At 50.2% G+C, this 19406-nt stretch overlaps 1 protein-coding gene across 2 annotated transcripts in view; it reads right to left on the reverse strand.

Annotated features, from left to right (window-relative positions):
- Nucleotides 1-19406, reverse strand: part of Smad3 (SMAD family member 3) — a 109004-nt gene that overhangs the window by 14702 nt on the left and 74896 nt on the right. For both annotated transcript variants that reach the window (XM_046426663.2, XM_046426664.2), the window contains exons 2-5: nucleotides 8139-8332; nucleotides 7883-8014; nucleotides 6540-6614; nucleotides 3634-3684 (exon numbers count right to left, since the gene is read on the reverse strand). In XM_046426663.2, coding sequence (XP_046282619.1) covers nucleotides 3634-3684; nucleotides 6540-6614; nucleotides 7883-8014; nucleotides 8139-8332 — 452 coding nt within the window. The remainder of the gene's footprint in view (nucleotides 1-3633; nucleotides 3685-6539; nucleotides 6615-7882; nucleotides 8015-8138; nucleotides 8333-19406) is intronic.

A 19406-nucleotide genomic window follows, 5' to 3' on the forward strand; every position in this document is an offset into this window, starting at 1 on the left:
TTGTGACCTGGACCCCTGTCCTTTTCTCCAGGGCTGGTGGCCTTCCACTTTCCAGCAGCCCTGCCACCCACCCCTGCCTCTGTCTCCTGGCAGAGAGGAAGGCTCATTCTGCCTGCGGCACTCTGGGAAACCATCCCCTCCTTAAACTCCAGCTCGACCTCTCCCAGGACACTCCCTGGGACCTCATTTTCCTCAGTCAAGCCGCTCCCTGAAAGTCTCACTTTAACGCAGGGAACAACTTACTCACCCAGCAGGACCCAGCGCGTTACCTTTCTCCTCTCCCTCCATCTCCATCTGCCCCAATCCTACCGACCCAAATGCCCAGGAAACTCCAGGTGACTCACCAAGCACAACACGTACTCAGAGAAACGTCACCTGCTCCTGTCCCTTTCCCTGCAAAACAAAGCTCCTGGGCTCCAGATGCCCAGCGGGGCCTCCTCTGCCTGGGGGCTCCTCCTCCAGTCACCAGGCCACGGCTCCTTGCCAGAAGTGGCTTTACTGTGGCAGGACACTCAGTCTTCCCCAGACCTAAGCCCAGGACCCATGCCTGGAGGGGGAGGAAATCAAAGAAGCCGGAAGTCCTTTCATCCTTGTTGTATAATAATTTTGTAATAATTTCTTTAAAGGACATACTGAGGTCCAGGTCACAGACGCATCCCGCCTCCTGCCTGGGGAGGAGACCTCACTCGTCCTAGTGCACACTGGCCAATGCAGCCTGTGGATCCAGGCTCAAGACCGGCTCCCAGACACCCGCCCCTGCCAGCCACATTTCCCTAAAGCATGCGTCCCTCCCAGCTGCCTCGCAGCAGCGGCTGCCACAGGGACTTTGTGCTTTTCCTCCAGTAATTCCCCCCAGCAGTTCCACTGTGGAGGGTGATAAACCCCTCACCATCTGGAGCCCACCACCAACTTCATTCTGTAGGCAGGAGGGCCAAGGGGACATCACGAGCCCTTTCAGCCTCATCTTTCCCAAGTCCCCCAATGTGCCACCCAGCACAGTGCCAGTTGTCCTTGAACACATCCTGCCCTCCCATCTGAAGGTCTCTCCCTCCACTTGGCCTCATAGTAGCCCCCTGTCCTTCAAGTTCATGCTCACATGTGTCACATGGCTCAAGTGGTCCTAGCCCATCATATTTTCCTCCTGGCACACACAATCCCCTTCCTCTGCACTTGCTCCCTTGGCACCTGGAGCAAGGTATCACAGGTAAACATGGATCCCTGGCCACCCCAGCAGGCTGTGAATGCCCAAATGTCGCCCCCACTCTGGACCCCAGCATTCATGAACACTAGGAACTTGGCAAATGCTGAGGATAGGATATTCCTGGTCAGACATCCCCACGAAGGCCCTGGTGTTGACCTCTGAACACTCCCAGTACTTTCATCTGCATTTACCTCTTGTTTTATAATTAATTATAATCCCAACTTATCAATCCCAACAAGGCCATTGACCTTGACAACAGGGTCTAGGATTCTCCCTTTGGTCCCCCCACCTGGACAGGCACATGGTGACCAGACGGAAGTACCTGGGGAATGAACGAGGAAGACAGGCAAGCTGGCAGGGCTCCTACCCGGGGACCATAGCCTGTTGCCTGTCCCTTCTGGAACCTTATTCTCTGAGTGAGGCAGGTGGGGACAGCTGGTCCAAATGGTCCAGCAAGGCAGAGTCCTGCTGCCATGGTGGACATGCTATGGATCAAGGAGGATCGAGGATGAACGAGTCCACCCTATTCTATGATATCCTAATTTATAAAATTAAAAGTTAAGAGTATGCCTCACAGAGTTGTTATGAAGATTAACACTCATGAAGCAGTTGAATAGCAATAAACAGAAGTTCTCAGGAAATGCCAGCCATCGTCACCATCACCCTCACCTCACCCCTTCCCACTGTGGTGCCTCGAATCTGTGACAGCTCTCAGGTAGGTTCTGAATGGAAAAGTGGGCGCAGGGGCTCATCCAGCAGAGAGGAGGCTGGGCCTGCCGGCACCAGTGTCTCGCCCTGGTCCTGCTCTTGACTTGCTGGCTGATTCGTTCCGATTCAGACCTTCCTGGCAGGCGAGTAACTAGGCCAGTATGAGTGGCCTCCATGCTCCATGGGCCAGCTCAGGGATGTTCCTGCCTTTGTCAGAAATGACCTAAGAATCATCCACTCTCAGATAAGCATGTGAAGAAGGGGCAAGGGTCCAAGCTTCACTCACCCCTCATCCTAGACTCCATGATCTAAGGGTGGTCCCTGCTAAATGCCACCTGGGACAGCTTGCTAAACGGCTGAGCTGGGCAGCGGCCACCTCCAACCTGCCCTGTGACCTCTGGTTTCAAAGCCAAGTGCTGACCCCAGAGTCTGTTGGCTGAATGTGCTGCCTTGACCATAGTAGGGTGAACAGAAAATAAATCTAAACCAGCTCATCTCAAAAGCTGAAAGCCAGAGTTAAGTGTGCAGTCATGGCCTTTAGTTTCTCGAGTGTTCCCATGGCTTCGGGCCTCCTGAGTTTGTTTTTAAGAACTCAGTTCTTTCCTATCAGGAACATGACCTTCCCTCTGCAAAGCCCAGTGCTCACAGTGAGATGTTAAAACAGATCCCCCAAAGTCACATGTCACTCTGCCCACATGGTAGCTTGTTTAAAGTGCTCCCAAGCACCTCCCAATATTCCAAATGATGAATTTTATCTGACACTCTCGGTCAAGGTCTGAAAACAAGCGGGCCCCAAAGCCAGTCCAGTGCACTCTGATTCACCACATGTGGACATTAACCATTGCTCTTCCTGAGCCACAGAGTAAGTTCCAGCAATAAAGCTTCAAACGAAACCCAAATCACATTTTCTAACACTACCAGCTCAGAAGACCAGAAACTCTCCTCCATAAAAATGACACAGACGTTTCCTTTGTTTTGAGCCCGTTGAAATAGGCTCCACGCTGAAGCCACAAGGACTCCAGAAGCCTGTCCCAGCCTGGAGAACTGAAGGACACTGCCGGGGCTGGCAGAGTGACCCTTAGAAACACTGAGCCAGAAGCCCAACAATCCAGGGGTGTTGGGGAAATGAGGGGCCAGCTGCTCAAAAACATCATGAGGTAATGCAGAGTGGTAAACTAGGCATCTAAATATGGAAACACGTTTGCACAACAACAGAGAAGACAGGAAGGCACGAGTACATACATGCTGGATCCCAGACAGCTGGCTGGTGGGATCATGGGCATAACTCCCCACCCCTGCTTATACGTTGCTGTTTTAATAAAAAGATAAATTATAGCAAGATGAAATATTCAGATAAAGTCCACATGCGTGTATCTGAAGCAAGTCTGTGAACGCCGGTGGGTGGAGTTGCATAGCCGCCGTGGCTTTGCACCAAACCACACGTATGTGCTTGGCTCACCACAGACCCTCATCTCCTGGGCCTAAGCTCTGGGGGATTTTCATTCACTCACGTCTGACCGCCACTCAGGTGAAATACAAACCCGGCACATGGTTGCCTTTTCTGCCACCACTGTCTCAGGTTTCCACGTTCTGAGGTGACCTGAGTCACTATAACCAGAAACCTGAGCGGCTAAGCTGGGCAGATGGTGGGGTGAGGGGCTGGGAGCCCCACCTTCAGTGTAGCAGCCAGGGGGGGGTTCCAGGCATGGGACAGAGATACTTACCCAGGTTATTGTGTGCTGGGGACATCGGATTTGGGGACAGATTTGGAGAACCTGAAAGGTGAGACACAGTGATAAGACTTAATAAAAGATCCTATGGGGAGAGCCCAGACTGAGCGCCAAGTCCCAGAAGGTGACCTAACCTCATGCCCTGGCCCATACTGCCCGCCCTGGGCCCCAGTTTCTCCACTGGTGGAACAAGGGTTGATGGGGTGATGATCTCAGAGGCCTCCTCCACACAGATGGTTTTAGGACCCTAACCAATGCTCCAGCACTGGCGTACTGCCTTCTCAACTAGGGTAGGTGGCATCTTTTTCTTCAGCTTACATGACCTTCCTGTTACCTATGCTTCCAGGAAAATAAGAGGAGCCTGAAGCCATGCCCACAGCCCCAGGTGGTGGAAGGCCGGCCTCCCACCCCAGGTGACCCAGGCATCCCCAGTTCTGCTCTCAGTCCTTTAGGCTCAGGAAATGCCAATCTTAGGACACTGACAGGTCCTGCCTCAGAAATCCTGAGCTAGATTGACCTTCTGTGCAAGACAGGAGAGTGCGCGTAGGGAAAGGCCAGTTCCTCCTAATTCATATTCTGACTTTTTTCTCCATCCCAGAGCCCCCTTCAAAGAAATCCAGTCGCTGCCCCTTCACAGAGCACCGTCCTGCTTGTCCCCTTTGTTCCTGTATGGTTGAGGCTACAGCAGTTACTGATTTCCTAATATCCCTGGGGGATAGATTTCCAGACCCCCGAACCAGGCCTGGAGGCTGTCCTTGCACCTGGCCTCAAGCACATGCTTTCTCAAGCTGCCTCTAGAGGTCTTTTATTTCAACCCAATGAGCTGTAACCTCCTTGAGGGCAAGGGATGAGCCACAGGGTTCTTCTCCAGGGTGGTACCTAATCCAAATGGAGACACTGAACAAATCACTGGAAGATCAACATTTCAAAGTCAGTCATGGGGTTTGGACACACCACCATGTACCAGCCGTGTGACTTTGGCAAAGTCCTTTAACCTTCTAAGACTTCATGTTCCCTGGGTGTGAAGTAGGGATAATATCATCTACTGGGTGACATGTAAACACGGAGATCGTGCATATCAAAATGCTCATGCCATGATTGGCACACGGTAGGCACTTAATAAATGTTCATTTCTAATTTGTGGTGGCCTGAAGGCTGTGGGACCTTCTCACTGCTCTGAAAGGTGCCCACGCTGGCCAGGGGAGACCCGTGGTGAACAGGTAACCTGCTGGCCTGAGACACTGCCATGCCTCACACAGGAGGGAAGTCAAGCCCTGAGCAACTGAACTGGGACCCAAATGGGGAACTCTGAGGAAGAAGAGAGAATAAATAGGAGCCCTCTACCCAACCACGCACAGGCTGGCCCGGGGCCACAAAAGCTAGTGTCACCTTTAGATACATCACTATAGTGCCATGTGGGCAGAGGAGAGAAAAAAAGAAGGAACACAGAAAGGGGGCAGAAGGGAAGAGAAACCAGGGAGGAGAGGGTGCAAACATGCTGCCCTTCCCATCTACATCCCCTCCCCTCTGAGCTCTGTTTACAAGAGTAATCATTCTACAGATATGGAGAGCAGCGAACGGGGAGGAGAGAAAGCAGACAAGAAATCGAGCAGCTGGAGAGAGACCGCTTAGCTGGCCCATTTCCCATGCCAGCCTTTAATAGCTGCAAGCCTGCAGCGGTCACTTGGCATTGAATGCAGGAAGGTCTTCAGTGCACTCCAGCTGGGTCCACATGGCCAGCCACTCACCAGGGTGTGTGTGTGTGTCGGGGCTGAGCTCAACCCCTAAGTGCCACAACACCCAGGCTGGATTTCAGCAACTACGTTTACAACACATTTGTGAGCCCGTTTCATTCTTTGGGGAATTGCACAATCCCTTCTGGGCTGTGTGCAGGGGTAGGTGGCTCCGCCATGTCTAGCAGCTCTGTGTGTACAAGGCATGCCCGCCACCGTAAGAATGGGACATCTGCTGGGCTCTCTCCTCCTCCTCCTCACCCAGCCACACACAACGCCGCACACATTCTATGTGGCAGCTGGGGTTCAGTTCAAGAAGCTGCTGGTTTGCGGCCAATTGGGTCCCATAACAAATGACGTGAGAAACATCTGGAGATGTGGCAGGAGAGAGCTAGGCTGGATCCCTCCTGGTAGGAGCACTGTGATCACATTTGACCACCATAAAAAATAGCTGCTTCTGTAGCCGTTGGAGATCTTTTTCTCTACCCAGGCTGCCTCTCCTTGCTTCTCACCTGAACTGTTCCGGTGTCTTAGCCTGGCTTCCACCCTACTGCCAGCAACATCTCACTGAGGCACAGGCCTGCCTAAGGCCTTCAGCAGCCCCCATCAGCCCTGGGCTGCGGGCCAAGTGCTCTGCCTAGCTGGAAGATCTGCAGCTTGAAGCCCACATGACTGGCCCTCTGTCATCCTCTCTGGACGGAGCATGCCAGCCCTACTGAGCAACCTGGGCTGGATATCCCTGGACTCAGACAGCACTGAGCTCTCACTGTCCCTAGAATGCACCAGGCTCTCCCATTCAGGACCCCTACAAGTCTGCCTGGTGCACCCTTTGCCCAGTCGGATGGCATGGCTAATGCTTATGCATCACCAAGACTCAACTCAGGAAAAAGTCTACAGTGCAAGATACACTTCCTTCCCTGACCAGGTTAAGTGACCTATTTTGTGCCCTAGCTGACACATTGTGTCTTCCATCCAGGCATATATGAGACAGCAGAGTAACTGCTGACCAACTTCTCCGTCTCCAATGATGTGTAAGCTCAGCATTTGCCACATAGTGGTTACTCTATAAACACTGGCTAGAGAGGAGGGAGCGAAGGGTGGTGGGGAGGGGAAGGGCGGGCAGGAGGAGCCACTCTGCTGAGACTGAGTACGCCTCCACCAACTGACCTGCGTCCATGCTGTGGTTCATCTGGTGGTCGCTGGTCTCTCCATCTTCACTCAGGTAGCCAGGGGGTGGGGTCTCTGGAATCAGAAGGTAGGTGGCCCATTAAACGGTTTGCACAGCTTGGCCCTGGTACACCATTTGCAAATACATCAAGGGTTCACGTTGCTACCCAGAATGGGGTGCTGGAGGAACACGGCCTAGGAGTGAAGGTGGCCACTCCTGGATTCTGCCTGCTCTGCCTGTCTGGACCAGACAGCACACCGACACGATGAACTCCCAAGCCTGAAATGCCTGTTCCTAGAGCTGCTGCCAGACTAACTTCTGCCTGTTCTTCAAGGTCAAGTTAACCCCACACCCTCTGGGGAGGCTTCTGGACTTGCCTCAGCCTCCCCCATCTCTGGCCTCTGGAGAGCTGCGCCCTCGAGCCCGCCCCTTGGCCCCTGCATCTTCCCCTGCAGACCGCTGCTGTCCGTATTTGTTGTCTCTAGGGATGTGGCTCAGCGCCCCAGGGAGACTGCTCTCCATTTCTCTCACACTCCTCCAGACCCTGCTTTAGCCTCCAAGGTCTGCCGTCCCAGGAAGGAGATGACTTACCCCCAGACCAGAGATACCTGCAAGGATCTGAAAGGGCTGGATAGGGGGCCTCTCCCACCCGCTCTGACCCGAGCACACAGGCTGGGCCACGCTCAGCCAGTGAGCTAAGCTAGAGTGAGAGCCACGTCCAAATTAGACCGCTCTAAAAGGAGCGCAGCTGGATGACTGCCCCAGCAAGCAAAAGTCGCTGTGGCTGGCCCAAGGGTGGCCAAGTACAATTCCCCAGGACGCCAAGAGTGCTGGTGATTCACACATCATTTGCATGTCAATGAGGGGCTTCTCAAAACATTTGCATTCTTTGACAGGGGAGCCCTTTTCTCCCAGCAGGCAGAGTAAAAACTCCAACTCTGCCTCCGCTCCCACCCAGGCTCTAACCCTTCCCAGGTCTGAAGCCCAGGCTACTTCCAGGGCCCTGGGCTCCCCTACTCCGCAGTCCCCCCTGCCTGCACGCCAGCCCTGGCCTACGGACCTGCGTGAGGGCGGCCGAGAAACACAGTGCTGCTATTTCCACTTCCAAAATAAATGAGTGCACTGAGGCTGGGCGGAAGGGTCACGCTGCCCCTCGTGCCAAGAAAAGCATCATTAGCCAGCGGGGAGCTGAGGCCACAGGTCCTCTCCCAGCAGGGATGCGGGTCTGTCAGGGGCCCAGGGCCTGCGTTTTGCACAGATAGAGGAGGACAGGGAGTTGGGGGGGACAGAGCAGGCCTGGGGCCACCCTGCTTCCCCAGCCTGTCCCCACCCCTATGAATACCTGGAATATTGCTCTGGGGCTCGATGCCGGCGGGGAAGTTGGTGTTCTCAGGGATGGAATGGCTGTAGTCGTCCAGCGGGGGGAACTCGGCCGGGATCTCTGTGTGCCGTGGCACCAGCACAGGAGGTAGAACTGTCCAAAGGAGACAGAGCAAGGCCACTCAGCACCTAGGCAGGCCTGGCACCAAAGCCCCTGAGCCCCCAGGCACGCCACACACCCTCCCTGGGGACGGTGCTGGGCAGCCCAGGGGCCATACCTGGCGTTTCTACCCTCTGGTAGTGGTAGGGGTTCACGCAGACCTCGTCCTTCTTCATGTTGAAGGCGAATTCACACAGCTCCATGGCCCGCAGCTCATGGTGGCTGTGCAGGTCAGGCCATCGCCACAGGCGGCAGTAGATGACATGGGGCAGCCCCTTCCGATGGGACACCTGCAGCCGGCCATCCAAAGACCTGCCGGCATGGGGAGGGGCAGAAAGAGACAGCCAAGTGGGTTTGGCTGGCCTTTTCCAGAGCCCAGCCCCCTCAGCTCCAGCCCCGGGTTGGCAGATGCTCAGCACTACACCCTCCCGCCTTCCTCTGGGCCCAGAAGTCCAGGAGATCAGAGCCGGGCTGTGCTGGAAGGGATCCTAGAAGAAGCAGGTGGCCCACCAAGGAAGACGCAGGGCCGCCACAGCCAGCAGAACTGGCCTTGCCCCCCAGGGTCAGGGTGAGCTCCCAGGAGAGCCGGGGCTCCTCTTGGAAAAGATTCACTGAAGCCTGCTCCAAAAAGGTCACTCCTCTGGCCCTGTTGCAGGCTAGAGGAGCAAGGAAGAGGGCTGGGTACAAGACAAGGCCAAGGTGGCAGGCAGAGTTGGTTCTACAGGGCCTGGGGGCTGTGACAGGGAGTCTGCCTTTTTAGTAAAAGCAGCTAAGTGGCCTCAAGGATGCTCACGGGGACTATGCTGGGGGCAGGTCCTGTGATAATTCTGGCTGAGGGTGACCAGTCACGAGGGTGACCAATCAGGTGGGGTTGAAGGTTGGAGTAGGGAGCTTAGAAGGGGGTGAGTAAAGAGGCTGAGTAAAGAGGCACCCTACCAAGGGGCATCGTAGGACTCTATCATTCAGGGAACGATTTTTCTCATAGCTGGGCGAGGCTGGCAGAAAGACAAGTGCTAGCTGTCCCCTTAGAACAGAGGATACCCATCAGTCTGAATAAACAGAATTTATGGGCACTCTGAAGGAGGTACAACCAGGGGCCCCATCCAGAGAAAAACAGAGGGAATCAATCAAAGTCTAAGCCATTGGCCTACGAAGGGTGAGGGACAGGCAAAGGTCAGCACTGGGCTTGGCCTCAGGGACAAACCAGGAGCTGCTGAGTAAGGGCATCTGGAGGCATCTGGAAGTATGTAATTACCTCCCTCCCGTGGGGCCCAGACCAAGGAACCCCTACAGCTGAAAACAGTAATTACCAGGCAGAACAAGAGAGGACAGACTGAGACTTGCCCCTAAGGTACAGCGGGAAGACTGCCAGATATGGAGTCATAAGGCCTGGAGTCAAGATGTGTTTCCACTTTCCCTGCTGCAAGACTCTGGGCAAGGCATAATGTTTCTAGGGCCTTCAGTTGCCTTCTCTGCAAAATGGAGACGTTCTCCCACTGCCCTGACCTCAGCGAAGCTCAGTGTCCATTTACAGATGCTTTGCAAAGCACTAACCAGCACAAACCTCCTAAGAGCCTCTCTCCACCTTGCTCTGGATAAGGGGGTGACCGAGAAAGAAAGGGAGAGTAGGAAGTGGTGAGAGGGGACAGAGAATTAGTCAGCCATTCTCACTCTCTTGCAAAGCCACCAAATGCCCACAGATTAAGGAAGTGGCCACATTGGCTCTTCAGGGTTTGACAAAAGCTCCAACAAAGGGCCAGCTGGGTGTTGTAGTCCCCTCTGCATGGAGCGCCCCTAGAGAAGAGCTCAGGCCAGCGGGAGAGAAGAACGAGGTCAGAGGGAGGCCCCATGTGGGTGCTGGAAGGAGGCGGCCACCTTTCTTTAAAAATAATGATACATGAATTATTCTGATGATAATTACATTTTTAGCAAGCCAGGAAGCTATGGTCATCAAGGAAGTGTGGAAAATAGTATGGAGTCAGACAAACAGACCAGTGGAACCTGACAGAGTCCACAAACGGTCACACATACACAGACAAGTGATTTCCAAGAGCTAAGTGAGTGAAGAAAGGATGGTTACTTCAACAAATAGTGGTAAAACAAGTGGGTATCCACAGACAAGAAGAGCAAATGCCAACCTATACCTTGCATTCACCCAAAATGTAATAGAAGAGGGCCACAGTGGAAAGCCGAAAATTACAAAACTTTGGAACAGACAAACATTTCCAGTACTTCATCAAAAGCACAATCCATCAAAAAGAAAGCTGAGATGTTGGACTTCATCAAAATTTAAGCCTCTGATCTTTGAAAGACATTATACTATTAAGAGAATAAAAAAGATGGGAAGCCAACCGGGAGAAAATATTTGTAAAGCAAGTATCTGATAAAGGACCTGAATAAAGAGCTCCAAAAACTCAAAAGAAACCAATTTTAAAATAAGCAGCAAGTGATTTTTAAAAGATGCTATACAAAAATAAGCTAGCAAATACGCACATGAAAAGATGTTCTGTATCATTAGTCATTAGAGAAGTGCAAATTAAAACTGCAATGAGCTACGACACCATTATCAGAATACCTGAAATTAAAAGGATTGTTTATGCCACCTGTTGGTGAGGAGGTGGAGCAGCGGGAACTCCAGAACCTCGCTGGTGGGGTAGAGAGATGGTTAGTGGGGAAAACAGTTCAGGAGTCAAAATGTAAACGCACCCTAAGATCCCCCCAGTCCTCAGCATTTACCCAAGAGAACTGAAAGCACATGTCCAAGGACTGGCATCCGATGGGGTCAACACAAAGGCACACCCTTGGCAATCAAGAAAGGACTGTTGATACGTGTGACATTGTGCATGGATCCAAAACTGATTGTGCTGACTGAAAAGAAGCCAGACATGATTCTGTTTATGTAAAATTATAGAGTAATTTAAAGTAAAGTAAAAATACAAACTGTTCCACACACAGTGACAGAAAGCAGATTGGCAGTTGCCCAGGCAGGGGAGAGGGCGTGTGCAGGGGAGGGAGGGATGAAGGACCGAAGTGTATAGGTATATACATGTCAATTTATCAAATTGTGTGTGTGTGCGTATTTTTTTTCTTTTCTTTTTTTTTTTTTTTTTGGTACCAGGGATTGAACTCAGGGGTGCTTAACCACTGAGCCACATCCCTAGCCCTTTTATTATATATATATATATATATATATATATATAAATTTTTTTAGTTATCAATGGACCTTTATTTTATTTATTGACACATGGTGCTGAGAATTGAATCCAGTGCCTCACACATGTTAGGCAAGCATTCTGCCACTGAGCCACAACCCCAGCCCTATGTTTTATTTTGAGACAGGGTCTTGCTAAGTTGCTTAGGGCCTCGATAAGTTGCTGAGGGTTGCTTTGAACTTGCAATCCTCCTGCCTCAGCTTCCTGAGCCGCTGGGATTACAGGTGTGCGCCACTGCATCTGTTTCAAACTGTATATTTTAAATGTGGGCAGTTCACTTGCAAATTATATCACAATTTCTTTAAAAAGGCAAGGGCCACACCTGGATTTGAATACAGATGCTGCGCTCACTATCTACATGAAGCTGAGCAGATCACCTGCTGTCTCAGTCTTAGGGCTTCACTTTCAGTGGACTGGCGGGAGGGCTAAGCAATACTCTTTGCAGAAAGCCCTAAAGCGGATGGCAGGTGAGGAGGCTATACACAGCAGCAACTGCCTTGTGACTTTGAGTAACTGTTGCTGCCTCGTTACTACAATGGCGCCTGACAAAGTAAGGTACACAGTAGGTGTTCAAAGATACTATTTTCCTCCCCACTCTGGCCATCTGAGTGCACAATTGGGGGGGGTCATGAAAAGAGGCCTCCCTTACGTGTCCTTTATTTGGTGGCATCCCCACTGCCATGCTGTGTGGTCAGTAAGGCCCCTCTCTGTACCCCTCGGACATCCAAGAGGCAAAGCTCAAATCCCAGGCCACCTAGCAGTCTGCACCAGGGCTGCCTCTCTGGCTTCAGGCTGGGTCCTGATGGCAGGGACACAGGCATAATCTTATTCTCCCGCTCATGAGCTCATGACCACCAGTCTGACTTGGTGGGATTTTTTAGAAGTCATTTGGTCCATGCCCCTGCTTCTGAGCCATCAAACTCTCATGACAGGAAGGGCATCTCGTTCACTTCTTTTGCATCAGTAACAATCCCTCTTGGTTCGGAGTCTGGCTGCCAGGGCCCAGAACCCTGGTGCTGTTCCTTCTTCCTCCCGGTCCCACTCAAAATACATACCAATGCTCAGCAAGATAATAATAGTGAATAGGGATTCCAGCTGCTGGATTTAGTACAGCTGATGTGTCCGGAATACACCCTCCCAGCCTTACAGGGCACCGGGCCCACTAAGTAAGTCCAATAAATGAGTCTTAATTCTGAGCTAATGTTACCATAAACATGCTTAGTTGCAGAAAAGGGTCTATTTCTGACCCACTCTTTCTCTAAGCTGGTCCAAGACCAGCTGCTGGAGTTTTGAGAGTACAGTCCCAGGAGGCGGCCTTGGGCCTCCCCGCTAGTCACAGCCTCCATCTCTTCCCACACCCAGTGGCTTCCTAATAAGACCCTCAAACGTCTTTCTCCAGCAACTCCCTCAAGCTTTTCTGACAGAAGGTCTTAATCTTTAAATATATTCTTCACTAGCCAAACAATTTCCTGTGGCAGGAAATTAGGTTTCCTCCCATTGGTTCCAAGTGGGTCCCGTAAAGTGTCCCAAAATGGTGGTGGAGCCACAGCCAAGGATGTGGACATGCCAGAGCCCAGGGCCCCTGGTGAAGGTGCAGCCGGCCAGAGCGCTCCCCAGGGAAGAGCTGCAGCCAAATACCACTCCTGTCCCTAGAGCTGTGATCAGCCACCCCATACCCCCATCTGGGGGACAGGACTGGGGCTCAGAGTTGGGGGCAGAACATAAAAGTTCCAGAAACACACCAAGCGCATGAACTATGTGCCAGGTACTGCCACCACACGAGAATACAAAACAGCCACCCCAGAGGACCTCATCCTGCCTGCCTGGTTCACAGAACTGAAGGGACCCTCTGGGGTCCACAACTTGCCCAAAGTAGGATCAGGTTCAAACCCAGACCAGTGCTAAAAAATGGGGAGGGAGGTGGGTGGGACGAAGAGAGCCTTCTATTGTCACACACTGCTTGTCTACAGGGAAACCGACTCCTTGTCAGGCATCGGGTAGTTAGTTATTGAACACCTACCATAGCCTGGGCACAGTGCCAGTGACTTGAGCCAAACCGGTGACAGAAAGTAAAGGTGTCAACACTAGCATCTTTCCAATGAAATGTATTTTAATATACATGCACACTTTCTCTCAATACTAAGCTTTCTAGACTCTTAAAGAGACAAGCTTTTAGCCAGATACAATGGTGCACACCTGTAATTCCAGCAACCCAGGGGGCTGAGGCAAGAGGATCTCAAGTTCAAGGCCAGCCTCAAAATAAAAAGGGTTAGGGATGTAGGTCAATGGTAGAGTCCCCCTGTACTCCAGAGAGGGGGGGAAAGGAGAGAGGGAGAGAGAGACTTTCTTTTTGCCTTGCCTATTGAGCAGTAATGATAGCACCAATGGTAGAGACCATATGTTGGGTACATGATAACTGCAGTAGGGTAAACCAGTCACTCCTCTCTGCATGCACACCCTCTGGCCTGTGGCTGTGCTGCTCTTCCTACCAGAGGCTGAGTGTGTTTTCCCAGTCTTTGACTTTAGGTTGAGCTACTGATTTGTTTTGTCTAGTGAGTTGCAGAAGAAAGAATAAGCACAATCACTGTTTTAAGCTGCTGCAATTTTTGCATGGTTGTTACACAATACTAGCTGACTAATACACTGACTGTACCACAAGTCTTCCCAATAAACTTAACAGTCATCATCTACACATGCCAATTAAGAAATGGAGCACCTGAGAGGTTAACCAACCTTCCTGCAGCCCCAGAGAAAAGGTAAAGTGAAGTTGGCCCTTGTGACTCACACAGTCAGCCTGTGTACCTTTAAATGGGTCACCCCCATTCCCTACCTTTGACTGCACCACCAGGATAGACTTAACCAGTTCAGAAAGACTTGAGTTTTTGTTTATGGAGAACACCTTACCTATCAGCTTTCAGTGTCATTTTTGCATAAAATGTGAACTTATCTCAAATACTCATCTAATGTTGATTTTTTTAGGGGGGTAGGTACCGGGGATTGAACCCAGGGGCCACTGAGCCACATCCCCAGTTCTTTTTAAATTTATTTTGAGACAGTATCTCATTAAGTTGCTGAGGCTGGTCTTTAACTTGGATCCTTTTACTTCTGCCTCCCAAGTCACTGTGATTACAGGCATGTGCCACCATGTTGGGCTTAACATTAATTTTTTGAAGTGGCCCAAGTAGCTTGTTAATAACCCAGAAGCCAAACCTCTGGCATCTATTCCACGCCCCCTCTCTTTCTTGGTGCTAGGGATTGAATCTAGGAGTGCTTAACCACTGAGCCACATTCCCAGCCCTTTTAAATATTTTATTTAGGGGCAGGGTCTTGCTGAGTTTCTTAGGGCCTCACTAAGTTGCTGAGCTGGCTTTGAACCTGAGATTCTCCTGCCTCAGCCTCCCAAGCTCCTGGAATTACAGGCGTGTGCCACCATGCTCGGCTTCATTTCATATTGATTAATTCTGTATCTTTACATTTCCCCCTCAAAGTATGCTGTTTTAGAGTAAGAAGGAAAGGTTCTTTCTCATCGTGGGTTTGCCAATGAATGTCACACACCCACATGCATCTCTCCATGTGTTTCCCAGCTGATCCTTGCTAAAGCTGAGATGCATCATTTGCCCTGAGTGTGGACGACACTCCTCTCCTCTCTCTCCCTCTGACAATAAGGCTTCCCCACTTTCCCTGGATTTGTTCAACTGCAACTAAAACTATATTCTCCACTTGTATTGAGTTTTTCATCATTTGTGGGTTTTATTTTTGTTTCTTTCCTTTTTGTGTGGCTCAAAATAAAAGCAAGCATTGAGCAACTTCAGTGCTGGGTTAAGTGCTCACTAGACCTTCTAGGAAGGCAGAAAAAATTCTGCTGGTGATGTGACTGGCCCCTCGCGTTGGTTCCATTTGGCCTTTGGGCTACAAGTGGTTCATCCTGAGCTCTCCTGCTGCTCTCCTTGTATATGCCAGGATCAGAGCATGCCTAATTTCTTCCAGCAGTGGAAAGCCCTGGGACAGCTACTTACTAGGGCAACAAACATGAGAGCCCTGAAAATGCTGCCTGATTTGGGGTTCACCAGAATCCATTCCCTCCAGGAAGCAGTCATATCCAAAACAATCCTTTGTTCCAGGCCAGGAGTTATAGGCTGAGTCAGCTGCAGGTGATAAACCACAGAGGCCCAATGTTCAGAGAACCATGTGTCCTGGTCAGGTGGTTCTCTGGCTAATTCTATGCTGCCCGAGACCAGTGTAGAGAACTTTGGCACCCGAGGAGACTCGATGGAAGACTTTGTGATGGAAGTTTGAGACCCTGACTCATTAGGCACCTTGCTCAAGGTCACCCAGCAAATCACTGCAGCCAAGGAGGAAGCTTTCTGGCAGCCTGTGACCAGCCTGTGGCACAAACCCCCATGGTAGATGAGAGTCCACTTTCCATTTCCTACCATGCTAAGTGGTGGGCGCTAAAATAAGATTATTTTTCTTTAATGTGCTAAATCTTAAGTTGCCTGAAGACCTCACCCTTCAGGAAAATATATGCTATTATTATTCTTGGGTTTTTTTTTTTTTTTTTTTTTCTGGAAAGAGACCGAGCAATTGGTGACTCTGCAGTGTAATTCCTTGTTCTACAATAGCAAGTTTCTGAGATTTGAAATTATATTAAAATAAGAATTATAAACAAAAACAAATCAGGGGGTTGGGGATGCAGCTCAGTAGTGGGACACTGACCTAGCATGTGCTAGGTTCTTAGGCCTAACCCAGCACCACAAAAATAGTTAAAACAGAAAATCAGACCATACACTGAGTGTACTATATCCAGACATTTTGAAAGTTTTGATGGTTGCTTAAGCTCCATTTCCAATGTCAGCCACTTCTTGGTGTTACACAGAAACAATACAGAAAGGTGAGGATTTATGGATGGGTGGGTTCTGGATAACTGAGGTTTCATTATAAATTCCACCCACTGACCATGTGCTCCACCCTCTACCCAAGTTTCAAAAGTTTTCTCCGCAGTTCTGTAAGAATGCTAAGCATGTTTTAAAATATTCCAGTTCAGATCAGCCCGCAAGGAGCCCCAAACAGAATTGCACGACCCTTGGTACCACTCACCAAGAAGCCTCCCCCCAAAACAACCCAATTTCCATCTGTACTTGCAAACGAACAATATCCAGGACTTTGGTGCTGCCAGTCTGGGGGAAACCAAATAAAACGCCAGGCTGGAAGGGGGTGCACTGCCCTGCGGACGGCAGCTGCTCTCTGCTACATCCCCCCCACACCCTTCTCTGGAGCAGTGTGCTCAGGCCCTCCCCAGAGCCCCAGGAAGGTGGGCACCCTGAGTGGACTCCTTAGAGATCTGCAGGAGCCTACAGGGCAGACCCGGGAGGAGAAAGCCCAGGCAGTCCTTGCCTTGCCCTGGCAGGACCCTGCCTGGAAACACAGGGTCATCTGACTCAGGGCTTCTCCCCTCCCCAGGGCCCCGGGCAGCTCAGGGGAGTGTGAGCTCTTGGGTAAAGGAGGAAGCTGATTAATGGAGAAAGTTCAGCTTGACCCTAGTCATCTGTAAAGCACATGGGCACCGAGAACTTTCCCTCATGGGGCCATGAGTACGGAGAGGCCCAGTTCTCCAGGCCGGCCCTGCTGAGGTCTGGGCCAGGCCATCCTTGGTGGGGAGCAGAGGCACTGCAGGGTGTGCAGCGGCAACCCCACCTCCAGCTGTGACAAGTGAAAATGTCTCCAGACTTTGCCAGGTCCCCTGGGGGCAGGTTGTCTGCACCCTCCCCACTTGAGAGCCCAGGCTTAAGGAATCTCCCAGGGGACCCTGGTGGAGGGAAGCAGAAGCAGAACAGAGCTCTGGGCAGATATGAGAGCCCAGCGCGCCTCAGCCTTACCTCCCTGGATACAGGGACCCTGAGAGCTGGGGCAGAGGGGGATTACTCCCATTTCACAGAAGAAATGTTTATGTGGGCTTAGGTGACTTGCCCAAAGTCAGCCTGGAGAGCAAGTCGCAGCGCCTGGCCTTGAACCTAGGTGTTACACTCCAAACCCGGTTCTCTATGACTGCAAAACAGTAGTTTGGATGGGCAGAGGATCCCCTTCGGCTCTGACAAGACAATCATCCTGTACCCTCCCTTCCTCATGAAAAGGAGGAGGTGACATCCTGGAAGAGGGGTATAGGGTCTCACTTGAGACCCTTCTAGTTTTCATTCAATCCACCCCCATCCCAGCACCAAGTTGAGGGGGGATCGCTCCTTTTCCAGTGTTGGCAGGACGACAGAACTTTCAAGTCGCCAACAGAGAATGCTGCAAAGATCTACACTGTTCTCTACTCACTGCCTGGATGGCTGCCAGGGTGCACAGAACCTTCTGGAATTTTTACTCTGCTGGAAAACTTGGCTGCTCACATTCACTTGGAGCAGGACTAAGCCCAAAGATGTTTATTTTTTTTTTTTTTCAGAGATCACCTGTGGGATATTTGGGACGCACACAGCCCTTGGCCACCTTCTGATGGCTTAAGGCAAAAGCACACTTCACCCCAGCTCTAAATACAACCCCCATGAGCAAAGCTGACCTCACCAGCACAGGGAGTCAGAAATGGAGTCACCGAGCCAGCGTGTCCAGACACCTCTTCTGGTTCTACTGTGACGAGGGCTCCCTCTTTGTCGCAGAGCTGCTCATGGGGCCAACACTTAAAGACTCTGCTTCAAAACTGCATTTGGGAAACGGGTTTGTCTGCATTGTCAATTTGAAGGAGAAGAAAATAAAATGCCAAGCTGAGCCCATAGGATGGAAAGATCCTTCCTGTGATCACGCGACACTCCCTTTGGGAAAACCCGTGAGTATTCAGGGAAAGACATTTATCAGCCTCAAAGGTCTGAGGGAAAGGTAAAAAGAAGAGAGAAAGAAGGGTTTGGGGAGATCTAACTTGGAACCTTGTCTCTGAAGAGGGGAGAGCAGCCAGGCCGGAGGGAAATGCCCAGCTCCACCTCCCACTGATGCAGGTCTGAATCTGGAGAAATATCTTTGCTCTCTGAAAAAGATTAAGGGCAGCTCGTTCACCACTTCTATTTAACATAGTTCTTGAAACACTGGCCAGAGCAATTAGACATATGAAAGAAATTAAAGGGATACAGTTAGGTAAAGAAAAACTCAAATTAGCACTATTTGCCAATGATATGATTCTATACCTAGAAGACCCAAAAAATTCTACCAGAAAACTTCTAGAACTGGTAAATGAATTCAGCAAAGTAGTAGGGTACAAAATCAACACCCATAAATCAAAGGCATTTCTGTGTATCAGTGACAAATCCTCTGAAAGGGAAATGAGGAAAACTACCCCATTTACAATAGCCTCAAAAGAAAAAATACTTGGGAATCGGCTTAATGAAAGAGGTGAAAGACCTCCACAACAAAAACTACAGAATGCTAAAGAATGAAATTAAAGAGACCTTAGAAGACGGAAAGATCTCCCTTGTTCTTGGATAGGCAGAATTAATATTGTCAAAATGGCCACACTACCAAAACCACTATACAGATTTAATACAATTCCAATCAAAATCCCAATGACATTCCTCATAGAAATAGAAAAAGCAGTCATGAAATTCACCTGAAAAAATAAGAGACTCAGAATAGCTAAAGCAATCCTTAGCAAGAAGAGTGGCATCACCATACCAGACCTTAAACTATACTTCAGAGCAATAGTAACAAAAACAGCATGATATTGGTACCAAAATAGACTGGTAGACCAATGGTACAGAATAGAGGACACAGAGACTAACCTACATAATTACAGTTACCTTATATTAGACAAAAGTGCCTAAAAACATACATTGGAGAAAAGATAGCCTCTTCAACAAATGGTGCTGGGAAAACTTTAAATCCATATGCAACAAAATGAAATTAAACCCCTATTTCTCACCATGCACAAAACTCAACTCAAAGTAGATCAAGGACCTAGGAATTAAACCAGAGACTCTGAGTCTAATAGAAGAAAAAGTAGGCCAAAATCTCCATTATGTTGGACTAGGCCCCTACTTCCTTAATAAGACTCCTGAGGCACAAGAATTAAACTAAGAATTAATAAATGGGATGGATTCAAACTAAAAAGCTTCTTCTCAGCAAAAGAAACAATCAGTGAGGTGAATAGAGAGCCTACAATTTGGGAACAAATTTTTACCACATACATGTCA

This window comes from Marmota monax, unplaced genomic scaffold (genome assembly GCF_021218885.2).
Source record: "Marmota monax isolate L192 unplaced genomic scaffold, Marmota_monax_Labrador192_F-V1.1 WCK01_AAM20220418_F8-fsc00078, whole genome shotgun sequence".
Classification (NCBI taxonomy): Eukaryota; Metazoa; Chordata; class Mammalia; order Rodentia; family Sciuridae; genus Marmota; species Marmota monax.